The sequence below is a fragment of the Lepisosteus platostomus genome, chromosome 13 (assembly GCF_059453375.1).
Source record: "Lepisosteus platostomus isolate fLepPlt1 chromosome 13, fLepPlt1.hap1, whole genome shotgun sequence".
NCBI classification, from domain to species: Eukaryota; Metazoa; Chordata; class Actinopteri; order Semionotiformes; family Lepisosteidae; genus Lepisosteus; species Lepisosteus platostomus.
The window spans coordinates 20,033,163-20,045,967 of NC_142623.1; the positions used below are offsets into that span (position 1 = coordinate 20,033,163).

Consider the following 12,805-nt stretch of genomic DNA (forward strand, 5'->3'; position numbering starts at 1 on the left):
CCGTAGCCACCCCTCGCGGTCCAACAACATGTCCCAGGAAGGTCACCTCCCGCCGCAGGAGCTCGCACTTGCGGGGGTTGAGCCTCAGGCCAGCACGGCGGATGCAGGCCAGCACCGCCTGGAGGTTTGTCAAGGCCTGGTCGAAGCCCCGGGTATGAACCAGCAGATCGTCCAGGTACAGCACACACTGGTTCCGCGGGACAGATGCCAGCACCCTCTCCATCAGCCTCTCGAACGTCGCCGGGGCATTGCACAGGCCAAAAGGCATGACAGTAAACTGCCAGAGGCCCTGGCCGATAGAAAAGTCCGTCTTCGGCCGAGCATCGGGAGCAAGCGGTACCTACCAGTAGCTGCAGCGGAGTTTCAGGGAGCTGAACCAGGTCGACCCAGTGATGTAGTCTAGGGCGTCATCTATCCTCGGCAGGGGGTAGGAATCTTTCCGGGTGACCTCGTTCAGCTTGCGGTAGTTGACGCAGAACCTCCACGAGCCATCTTTTTTTTTTACCAGTACAGCTGGCGCCGACCACGGGCTCGCGGAGGGCTCAATCACCCCCGCTGCGGCCATCTCCCGGATCTTTTCCTCGGCGGCGGTCCGCTTGGCGTGAATCATGCGTCCCGGTGGGATGCGGATGGGCCGAGCGTCGCCGGTGTTGATCTCGTGTTGGACCAGGGCAGTGCGGGTGCAGTCCTCATCTCTCGCCGCAAAGAGGTCTTCGTTCTGGGCGAGTAGTTCCTGGAGCCGCTGCCGCTGGTCCTGATCGAGGCCCTCGCAGCTCCGCTGGTAGAGATCCTCAACGGCGCGCCTCGCTTCCACGCAACGCTCAGCCCCCGCCGCCGCCGCCTTGTCTGGCCCCCCGGCTGACTCGGGAGCAGGATCCGGCACGCTCGCTCCCCGGCTCACAGGCCTGGTCTGCCCCGGCGACTGCCGCCGCCACCGCCGCCGCCACTGCCTCTTTTTCTCCCGGCTCCGGCAAGCCCGCGTCCCTCGGCCTTCGCCGGGCCTGCCCTCCACCAGGTGAAGTCGCTCCCCCTGCCACACCAACTCCTGCCGGCTCAAGTCCAAACTGGCCCCCACTCGCTGCAGTACGTCCAGCCCCAGAATGCAGTCCTCCTGGATGGGTGCAAGGTAGCAGGGGTGGCGCACCGGTGCTGCACCTAGACGGAAGGCAAGCACCTGTTTCCCCCGGACTGCAGCAAGCTGTCCCGTCACGGTCCTTAGCCGCAGGCTGGAGGCCTCCCATCCTGGGGGGTTGGTGCCCTCGGTGTCGGGGAGGACGCCCGGCCGGAGTAGGGTTACCGATGAACCGGTGTCGAGTAGGGCCAGGCAGGGTTGGTCCTCGATTTTGCAGTGGAGGTACAGGCCCCGGCTACAGCCGACTCGCCCCACGGTGGCGTGAGGGGCGCCGGTCTTAACAGCGCTCTCCGGAGCGGGGGTTGAGGTGTTCGAGGGGCGGCCTTCCCCACGCTGAGCCGCCCCGTTCCCGTTTCCCGACGCCGATCGAGGAGTGCGAGGTTCGGGTGCCCGGCAGAACCGGGCTCGGTGTCCCCTCTTCCCACAGCGGTTGCAAATCAGCGTGCGGGGCTGTTCCACGGGGGTCGCTGCCCGGGCTGGCTCCTCTTCCCCCTCGCTGGATTCCTCCGTCGCCGCCTCGGTCAGCCGGCAGGGCGCACTGCGTCTGCTGGTGCTTCCAGCCACCCCGAACACGGCCTCAGCCCGTGTAGCAAGGGCCAAGGCCTGCTCCAGCGATGTTGGCGCGGCCAGCTGCACGTGGCGCCGCAGCTCCTCGGGTGAGAGGGCCTTGAGAAAGGCCTGGAGAGCCATCTCCTGCTGCGCCTCCCGGGGGAAAGTTGGGTATCCTCGGCGGGCGAGGAACGCGACATCAGCGGCAACCGGGCCCAGTCGCTCTCCTGGTTGGCGCCGCCGCAGGGCCAGCCTCTCCCGCATCAAGTCCGGCGCCTCCTCCACACCGAAGCGCAGCTGGAGAGCCGCCGCCAGCGCCGTTTATTCGCCTCTGTCCTCCTCCGGGACGTCCAAGAGCGCCTGGCAGGCCGCTCCTTCCAGCGCCGCCGCCAGGTGGCCGACCATCTCCGCCCGGCTCCAGCCATTCGTCCGGGCCGCGAGCTGGAACTGCGCCTCGTAGATTTCCCACGGCGCTTCCCCATTGTAGCGACCTGGTCTCACCCGCGCCGATGGGTGTGGGAATTGCTGATCGGCTCCGGCAGGGAGAGTATCCTCTATCTGGGGTGCTCGCTGACCAGGAGTAGCGGCTGGTCGCCCCAATTCTACCGGCGGAACCACTATTGAATATCCCTGGTAAGGGCTGTGCCCACCTGTCGCACCCAGGAGTTGCTCAGGCTCCCTATGTGCGCTGCCGATGGGTTTTGTTTCTTCCAGCGTCAGCCAGCGCTTAATAGAATCGGGTACTGTCTACCACGAGTTGTCCATTGTGCCCGCTCTGACACCAATGTAGCTTTTACAGGTTCTTTACAGAACAAGGACGAGTGGAGACGCGATTAACAACAAGCATTAACTTTATTCGTTTACAACCACACAAAACCAGACACGAGATCTACACACACATGAGGAGCCTGACGGAACACGTACACATAGTTAGGGTGGTAATTACCTAACAACACACTACACTTTTACAGGACTACACAGGGCACTAGAATCACTAGGACATTATTTACACAGGTAGGGTCAGCCGCTGGTCATCGTGCTGACCCTCAGACTCTCCCCGGCTACCACTCCCAGCATGCCCAGCAGTACTACGAGCGCCTAGGGGCGCTTCCTCCTCACCACCAGGCGAGGGCGTTACAGTATTTTTAAATTAGAAAAATTTTCTATTTTTTGTTTGATATCAATGGCAACAGTTTTAATTTTGGCATGTTTTGATCCATGACATTTTAATGAAAACCGTCGTGTAGTTATGTTTGACCTCTAAATTATTTTAATCGCAACGTTATTTAGAGTTCATTATTTCGATAAGAATGATAACAATCATGAATAATTCAGTAACGTCATCAGTGAAATAAATATTTTTCAAAGGAGAAACATTTTCTAAATCAGAAGGGCAAAAGAGGGAGAAGGGTCTACGGGGAAAAAAACAGTAAATCGCAATTTAAAGCAAATTAAAAAAATTAGGTGAAAAAACCGGGGTTACCCATGGAGGTCTTGCCTGGGATTTTGGCATGTTGCTATGGCTACAGACTATGAGATCTGGATGTGTTTTATTTGTCACGTAACGCAACGTGTTGCCTTTCACAATACACGACTTTCTCAGAGCACGATTCCCGCAGGTCAGTGTTCAGCAGAAGATCACTGTTACCACGAATTGTTTTTTAAAGATGTTGTCCAGAATTTGAATATAACCGAATAAGGAGGTAACCACACACGAAAGTGCACATTAATTGTAACAGTAATAATAATTGGTCGACACATTGCTGTCTTATAGCTCCTGGGTCTTTGTTTCGATTCTGGTTTGGGTTGCCTACTGTGTGGAGATTGCATGTTCTTCCTGGGTTTCTCCTGGTACTTCGGTTTCTTGTCACCTTCCAAAGACATGCTCTCTTGGTTAATTGGCGCTCCTAAATTGTCCTTCCGTATGTCTGTTAGAGCCCTGATTACCAGTTTGAGCTCCATTCCACCCCAACTTTGTAGGTGTCCAAAAATCGGTTTTTGAAAATCGATTAAAAAATAAATTTTAATTAAAACAGAGACTCATCAGATTCATCCCTTTTGCCTAGTCCTTCGGACCCGAGCGCATCTATCTCATAAAAACAATACATTCCTACTAGAGTCTGAAAATGTGTGTGATTGTGAGTCAAATTTCATGGAACCTTAAAGTTAATAGACGCATCACTATTAAATCGAACAATAAGTCGTTATGTCCAAAATACCCTATTACACTGCATTCGTAACAAACGACATTATTTCGTCCAAAATCTCGAAATGGCATACAGACTAACGAACTTGATCTTTTGGAGGTGCTGGAATTATAACTATGTTAATTGTAATGAATTGTAAATTAACCATTGCAAATTCAATATCATCATTTAAAGAATTTTCTTTACTTTATAATAGTATACAGTAGCAATGTCCCAAACATTAGTTCTGTGTACTGAACAGTAATTACCATCGCAAAACAAAACAACATTGTTTACTTTATTTGAAGTAATGTTGATCATGAAGGGAAGTGGTACTGAATGCTACAATGCTTCGTATGGCTTGGTTTCAATTTTTATAGAACTGAAAATGTAGCTGCTTATGGCTGTGTAAGAACGAAATAAGCAATAAGATCTTGTCTGAGATAACTATAAAATCTGTTTTCGAAAAGTATGTGCGCTTTTGGAAAGATCAAACGGTTCTATTTCCATAATAACCCGATTATAGATGCGATGTTCTCCCTGTGCCCGGAAGGGGTCACCAAAGCCACAAACTGCAATACTGAAGGAGTTAATCCCAGCCTTTTCTGTCCTATTTGCTCGCTTTTCTAGTTGCCTGACACGGCGTTGCATGTACCTGGAAACATGCTGAAACTTTTTAAAAGTAACACAAACTCCGTTTTTACTGCAATTATCTTGCATTGGATGTGTTTGCGTGTGCAATAAGGGTCGGGTTGACTGAAACATAAAATTGATAGCCTGGGATCGTCTTCTGTAGTTGAATTGACACTATGTGATGCCTTTTCTGGACAGTAAAATATCCTAGCAAAAATACAGCAACCTACTGAAAATGAATTAGTTTATTCTTTCCTGTGCTCATTAAGAATAAATACGTTGTTTCACTAATCCGCGAGAGGCCTATTCTGTACATACTTAATTCATAGACAGCACAGGCCCATATGTCGCTTGAAAGTCTCGGTAGTTATTTGTCGCTAACGTTTCACCCATACATCTAGAAAAATATATTTGCAAGTCGTGTGAATGAGTAGAATGTTCTTTCTGGTTGCGTGCTTAAACGTTAGAAATCACGCAAAGCCTCCTGGCTCGTTCACGGGCGATGGGGAAGCTGGGATAGGACTATGGGAATTTTAGTCATTCCTTTTCCCCCATAAATGGTGTGTATTAACTACAGACATAAACCTGTGCCATAAATATTAGCACTTGCATTTTTCCACCAGGTAGCTTACAATTAAATGCGTCGCTTAGTATTCAAGCCAGTGACTTAAGTGGACCAAGCCTATCGAACTCTGCATGTGCTGCAGCTTTGAAGCGTCATTGAAAACCCGCAAACACCAAGTCTCCAGGAGCTGGACTGGGCACCCCTAAACAAGTTAATGTATTTCACTTCTATACTCATTCAAGTGTAGCTATAAAGGTTTGGGAATGCCTGATTGAAGATACCAGACGTCTTCTGTTCCCTCGTCCACAAAAGATCACGTAGTAAAATCGAGACTTTTTAATTTGGGAAGGGCTGGTAGGAATAATATATTCCCCTACTTAGTGGTTGATAAAGCCCTCAGAATACATAAAATAGATACTGCGTTTTATTTTACTTACCTCCCCATGGAATGCTCTCTGCTAAATTAAAAAAAAAACGAAATACAACGTCTTAATTAGCAAGTTGGAATTTGGAAGTCTCGTGGTTTTCCCCCCCCTAACAAAATACGGAGTGAAATACACATTTTCCAAGAAAAAAGATACAGGTTTTAGGAAAGCGGGCAAAACTGCTGTTCTTTGACAGCTGAATTTGTATGAATACAGTATATCCCCGTCGGTTTACCGAACCGAGTGCGAATCTGCGTTTAGGGCTTGTTTGTGACCTAATGAAGGCAGTGGAAAAGGGCAAATTTAATTCCCATCAGTGTTGTTCTATGGACTTCATACCTGATTAACACAATGACACAATGTGCAGGGGAAATGATTCGGGTCACTTACATCTTAGTTCTTTTCTGACCTTTCTTTTCGGTTGACCCAGGAATATCCAATTTAGGAGAACTAATGAACACCGTGAAGGTTCATTGCAAGTGGGGAAAAAAACCTTAAACCCCTTCGTTTGCAATCAGGCTGTAAAAAAAAAACAGGCGACCTGCTGTTGATACTGCGTCTTATCAAAATTTGAAAAGCCATCTATTTCAATAGATCACTTCTTAGTAATCACGGACACTCGGGTTGCAGGTACAAAACAATTCTCCTTGCCATGCGGGTTAAAGGATTTAGTACTGCTACAGCGCAGGATGCTCACTATTGACTTGTAAGTACAGCGGGTGTAGCCCCTATCATTATAGTAGGCAAATCAAACAGCTGCATTCAGTGAGATCAGACCAGCAGCCGCCACTTGTTAGCAGAAAGCAGGTCTAAGCTGATAGCAACCAGTTGCCCAGTAGTTCTGGGACTCGTGTTCCGAACGTCAAACGAGCGCAAAGCCTTATAGCGAACCAAGCCAGTCCACATGCTGTGCCGAGGTGAGCTCAGTGGGACCGAACCGCTAAACCCACACCAGTGACTCTTTTTTTTGTATAATAACGGTAACAATTAAGAAACCGGGGACAGAGGGTCTGCTCTAGGGAGCCGACGCTGGAGGTGCGATCTCTACAGCGGCGCATTTTTATTTTTGCCGGAGAGGTTCGGAGCTTAACGAACATGGTGGAGCTGGAAAAGGACGTTCTGCCGCTGCCGCCGCGGTATCGGTTCCGAGACCTGCTGCTCGGGGACTGGCAAGCGGACGACAGGTGAGTAAAGCTGACAAACGCTTCAAAAAACAAATAATGCGTTAATGATTTATACTGTTCTTGCAGATAGGAGCAAATATTTAAGGAAGCATTAGAATGCGCCGCTTTGTCGGTTCTTCATTCCCTACATAAGCATAGCTTTCTTTTTTCCTGATAATTTTATTTTTTGACAGGAAGGAAAACCCGGAAACGCCACGTTTTGCTTTATACAAGTGGTCAACAACCTGTTGTTTATGCAGGGACAGCGGTTGAGTAATTTTGTCAGGGTTAATTACAGCCCAGTGTCACCACGATGCTGGCTTAATGATACAGGCTGTACTTTTGTGCCTTAATACCAGACTGTAGAAGAAAGACACCGGGCTGCAGCAACACTGTGCTTCCCCATAGCAAATAAACGTAACGTCGATCTGTCTTCCCTGATGCCCGGTGGCAGTTGATCAGCTCCTGCCCAGTTTTATAAATATATCTGAGGCTGCTACCTTCAAGGCATCAGCAAGAATCGCAGCATCAGGGCATTTGCTTTCAAGATGCAGAGAAGGTTCACGTTGTTCAGTGTACAGTTCTTATTCAACCTGTGTGGATACTTCAGCTGAACTATGAGGACCACACTAACTTTATTCGTATTGGTACTGCAGTTCCAGTTATCGGAATTTGGCATAAAAGCACTTGGTCAATGTGGTTATCATTCAGTATTTTCTTGGTATTAGCAATTTGCAATAAAATTATCCAAACGTATTTTTCTGTCTGTATAAAGCTATATGCAATAATGACAAAATACGGAGTGTCTTGCAATTAAGTTAACCGTGTAATTGGGTTTGTGTACGCAGAAAGTTTATTTGGCCGTGTTCTTTTCTAAAGCAAAACACCGGTCCCCACACAATCACCGTCACCCCCGTACTTGCCAAACAGTTGGGTTTTATTTTGTTTATGAATCGTGAAAATATTCATAATAGATCAGCAAGTGAGCGTTGGATTCTTCATTAACGAACTTCTAATTTGTGATCTGGTTTGGCGAGGCATGTATATTAATGTAGCGTATTTATGGGTTTGCAATGCTTCGTTTCTGTACACAAATCTACATTTGCTTTCATATGGCCATTCAGATATTGATGATAGACTTCTGAGTGTTAATTATAACAGACTAGTTGTCCTTTTATTTTATTTTTATAAATAATTAGGATCTTGTGACCCTGACATGTTTCCGTTTTAATGCAAAACGCATAAGAATAAAAATAATTGTTCTATAATACAAGGAATATGTTAAAACGGTTGATAGGGAGGTAGAGTCGGTTTTTGCCTGTTAACTTAATAGAATAGAACTAAATAAAAGTAAAGACAAAATATAAACACTAAAAATCCAGATTGTCTCATTTTATCCGTCATGTGTGGTGTTATTGGAATCTCATGGGTTTAACAGTAATAGAAAATGGAACCCCCTCATTTCACGGCTTTTTGGAGAGGTTTAGTGTGCACAGCTGCGCGGAAACGGCTCGGTCTTCCAGTGCTGTTAAGAAAGCAAAATACTTTTCATGCTTCAGAGGAATCTGACTTAGTTCAGCCCGCGCTTGCGGAGTCCTAGACCTGTCTCTAAATCAGATGTATCGCATTTAGATTACAGCGACAGGAAAAAAAAACAGCTTTGATCCAAGTTCCAATCAAACCCGCAACTGAGCATTAGAGAAACTGCTTAGCATCAACGGCAATTGTATTTACGTGTGCCTATTTACTGTCCCGGAGTGTATTCCTAGCAATTATATTTGTGGTTTGTATTATGATTTTGGAGTTTGGAGAGCGCCCGAATCTTTTCATTACTTTTCAGCTGAGCATTAGAGGGGCTTAATGGTCGCAGTTTTTTACTTAGTTAACACCTTAACTGCCTTCTCATTTTTTTTAATCTTCCTCGTGTTTCTGTGGTGTTAAACTTTTCTCCCCTCGTTCTCTATCTGCGCCTTTTACACCAATTTAACATTTCACTTAAACAAGTTTTACAGGAAAGAAGTGTTCCTTCAGTCTCTGCTCTCCTTTATGTGTCTGCTTTCCGCATTAGTGTTTTTTCCCCTGTGAAAAAGCATGGAGTTACAACAAAAACCATTAAATGGTACAAAAAGTTGCTTTTCAGCAATAGCGAGGAACCGCACAGGTCCGTTTTGGATGGGATATGGAATAGCGGGAGTTAGAAGTAAAAGCTAATCTCGAATAAACCAGGAGAGAGGACACAGCATTCTATTCAAAACTTGCATGTCACATATTGCTATGTCATAACATTTCCATATAAAACAGCAGCTAACTGGAAGCTGAATCAAGACAGTGAGGCCTCAGTCCTATCTCTCTTAAGAAATTGAAAACTCTACTACTGCTGGACTACAAGATAAGCCCATCGATATATTACCCAAAGCATAATAATCCCCAGTGGAAAATATATTGGTTGTCTGCCACCATCAAGAACAGCTCTTGTGGGATGTTGTGTGCATTATGCCCAGCAACCATATCACCCTGCAGCTCACAACTGACAACCCATTAAAGTTAAGCAGGTGTGAGCCCAGTCAGTTAGTTAGTGGAGCCAGCTGAGGGTGTTCACCATATGGTCTGTGTGGGTCCTAATGCCTCAGTATAGTGATGGGGACACTATACTGTAAAAAGGTGCTGTCCTTCGGATGAGACGTAAAACCAAGGTCCTTACTCTCTGTGGTCATTAAAAATTCCAGGGTGTTTTTCAAAAAGAGTAGGGGTGTCCTGGCCAAATTTCCCATTGGCCTTTACAAATCATGGCCTCCTTATTGGCTTCATCACTCTGTTCTCCCCACTGATTGCTGATGTGTGGTGAATGTTCTGGTGCAGGCGGATGCTGCACATTGGTGGTGGTGGAGGGGAGTCCTCATTACCTGTAAAGCGCTTTGAGTGGAGTGTCCAGAAGAGTGCTACATAAGTGTAGGTAATTAATTAAACCTGGTTTTAAAATATGAGCAACACAGTCCTATCCAGTTTGTCTAACAGGATCACCCTCATTAGAATGCATGATGATAAGTCATGGTAGATGGGACTGACCTGCATGTTTTCAATAGGATTGAGATCTGGGGTGGAGCGGTGGCACTGTGGCTAAGGATCTGTGACTGTGTCTGGAAGGTTACTGGTTCAAGTTCTGTGGCTGGCAGAGGAATCCTACTCCAGGGGCACTGTATAAATGGCTGACTGTAACGCTGCTCTGTAGAGGTGAAAAGGATTCGATGCAGATGCAGGAGTCGCAGGGAGGTAAGTAAACGTACCGAGCAAATCCAGGAGCTGAGTCGTAGTCCGAAGGCGAAGGTAAGTCGAGATCCGGTAAAGACACTGGTGGCGAACAATCCAAAACGTGAGACAGAATCGTAGTCGAAAAGAGAGCTACAGGGTCAAATCCAAAACAGGCAATGAAAGCAAACAATCCAAGGGGCGAGACGAGATCCGAAGTCCGAAGGCAAAAGGTGCAGGCAGAATTCCAGGAAGGCAAAAGAGGGGTAAGAACGCTAGGCTGAGCAACAAGTAGAGAACTCAATACTGAGTACGGGAATCAGGTACGAATGGTATAAATAACCCGGCGTGCCGCACGGTAGAGCAATTGCAGGTGTGTTAACTCGCGCGGTGGCGCTTGTTAGTAGTAATCCGCTGCTGGTGCTGATTGGCTCGCTTACGTGTTGATCTCAGCTGGCTGGTGGTCGTGACAGTACCCCCCCCTTCACGGGCGGCTCCCGACGCCCGAGACGGCCGATTAGGATAGTCCCTGTGAAAGTCACTGATTAGTGTAGGGTCCAAAATATCTTTCTCTGGAACCCAAGATCTCTCCTCGGCACCAAAACCCTCCCAGTCGACTAAATACTGAAGGGTACCGCGGTTCCATCTGGAGTCAATGATCTTGTGGACCGTATAAGCCAGGGGCCCCTGAATGCGACGAGGAGGTGGCGGGCGATGTTGGGGAGCCGCAAGGGGCGAGCGGTAAACAGGTTTCAGGAGGGAGACATGAAATGAGGGGTGGATTCTGAGGGTAGGGGGGAGAGCAAGGCGGAAGGTGACCGGGGTGATCCGGGAACGAATCCGGAAGGGACCAATATATCTAGGCCCAAGCTTTTTGGAAGGCTGATGTATAGGTAGGTTCCGTGTAGATAACCAAACAAACTGTCCTTTCCGAAAACGAGGGGCTGGTCTGCGGTGTCGGTTGGCGAATTTGGCGTGGCGCTGGGTTGACTTAATAAGAGCTGTCCTCGCCATTTTCCAGGTCCTTCGCAGTTTGGCAATATATTGTTGCACGGACGGCACTGCCGTGAGTGGAGGTGTGACAGGGATGAGAGTGGGCTGATAACATAAAGAACAAAGGAAGGGAGAGAGACCTGTGGAGGAGGAGGTAAGAGAATTGTGGGCATATTCTGCCCAGGGAAGTAGTGATGACCAATCATCCTGTGAGCTGGAGGTGAAGGCTCTCAAAAAGGTCAGGAGGCTTTGATTGGTCCTTTCCACCTGACCATTGGCCTCAGGATGATAACCAGAAGTCAAAGATACACGAGTCCCTAGAGTTTGACAGAAAGCCTTCCAAAAGGCCGAGATAAATTGAGGTCCCCTGTCCGAGACAACGTCATCAGGCAAACCATGTATCCTAAAGACCTGTTGTACAAACAAAGATGCCATTTCCTGGGCTGTGGGCAATGCTGGGAGGGGGACAAAATGGGCTGCTTTGGAAAAACGATCGGAGACCACCATGATTACCGTATGACCCTGACTGTTAGGAAGGTCCGTAATGAAGTCAACAGCTATGTGGGACCAAGGGCATTGTGGGATTGGAAGGGGGTGAAGGAGGCCAGCCTTCCTAGAGCGCGGAGTCTTGCTCCTGGCACAGACCGGGCAAGCCCGGACGTACTCTGCTGCATCAGATCGCATGGAAGGCCACCAAAAGTCCCTGGTGAGGAGGTCCAGAGTGCGTCTGCATCCCGGGTGGCCGGCAAACCAGGAATCATTTCCCCACTGCAAAACCGCAGAACGTAAGTTGTTCGGGACGAAAAGCTTATCCGGGGGGCAGCACAGAGGAACTGTAGTTCCGTTGAGGGCACGCCTGACCTGATCTTCAATGGAGCAATGAATCGCTGCCACGATTCTGTTAGGAGAGATGATTGGTTCAGGTGTGTCGTCCAGGCCTGGGGGGTCATGGAGCCGAGAGAGTGCATCAGCCCTCCCGTTCTTGGAGCCAGGAGTGTAAGTGATAACAAAATTGAAACAAGAAAAGAAAAGTGACCAACGGGCCTGACGCGAGTTGAGACGCTTGGCAGATTGAATATAGGACAGGTTCTTATGGTCCGTGATAATGACAAAGGGGTGCTGAGCCCCCTCCAGCCAGTGTCTCCATTCCTCGAGGGCCAGCTTGATAGCTAGGAGTTCACGATTGCCCACATCATAGTTAACCTCAGCAGGAGAGAGCTTCTTGGAAAAGAAAGCACATGGATGAGGAAGGCGATCCTCTTCGAGGCGCTGGGAGAGGACTGCACCAACCCCATGGGCAGAGGCGTCAACTTCAACAATGAAAGGCCGGGAGGGATCCGGATGCCGTAGGAGAGGAGCGGAGCTGAAGAGACGTTTCAAGCGCAGGAATGCCTGGTTAGCCTCCGGATTCCATTTACCCCGACTAGGACGGTTGCGGGTCAGAGCCGTAATGGGCGCCACAACGGAGCTAAAGTTCCGGATGAATCGCCTGTAGAAGTTGGCAAAACCTAGAAAGCGTTGGATTTGCTTCAAATTACGTGGCACAGGCCAATCATTGATAGCTGCCACCTTGGCTGAGTCCATCTCGACTCCAAGAGGAGAAATAATGTAGCCCAGAAAGTGAATCTTAGAAGCATGAAAAATGCATTTCTCAAGCTTGGCGTAGAGCTGGTTGTCGATGAGTCTGGACAAGACCTCCTGGACATGATGGACATGTTTCTGAGGGTCGGTGGAAAAAATGAGGATGTCGTCCAAGTACACCAAGACAAATTTTCCAATAATGTCCCTAAAGATGTCATTTATGAAGGATTGGAAGACTGCCGGGGCATTAGCGAGTCCAAAAGGCATCACCTGATATTCATAGTGGCCGTGCGTGGTCATAAAGGCCGTCTTCCACTCATCCCCTTCACGGA

At 48.4% G+C, this 12,805-nt stretch overlaps 1 protein-coding gene and 1 pseudogene across 1 annotated transcript in view; one reads left to right on the plus strand and one right to left on the minus strand.

Annotated features, from left to right (window-relative positions):
• Window positions 1-340: 340 nt before the first annotated feature.
• On the minus strand, window positions 341-3,565 carry LOC148650195 (uncharacterized; annotated as a pseudogene).
• A 1,337-nt stretch (window positions 3,566-4,902) lies between these two features.
• kcnt2b (potassium sodium-activated channel subfamily T member 2b) overlaps window positions 4,903-12,805 on the plus strand; it is a 209,234-nt gene continuing 201,331 nt past the window's right edge. The window contains exon 1 of the mRNA XM_088603769.1: window positions 4,903-6,674. Coding sequence (XP_088459895.1) covers window positions 6,586-6,674 — 89 coding nt within the window. The 5' untranslated portion in view covers window positions 4,903-6,585. The remainder of the gene's footprint in view (window positions 6,675-12,805) is intronic.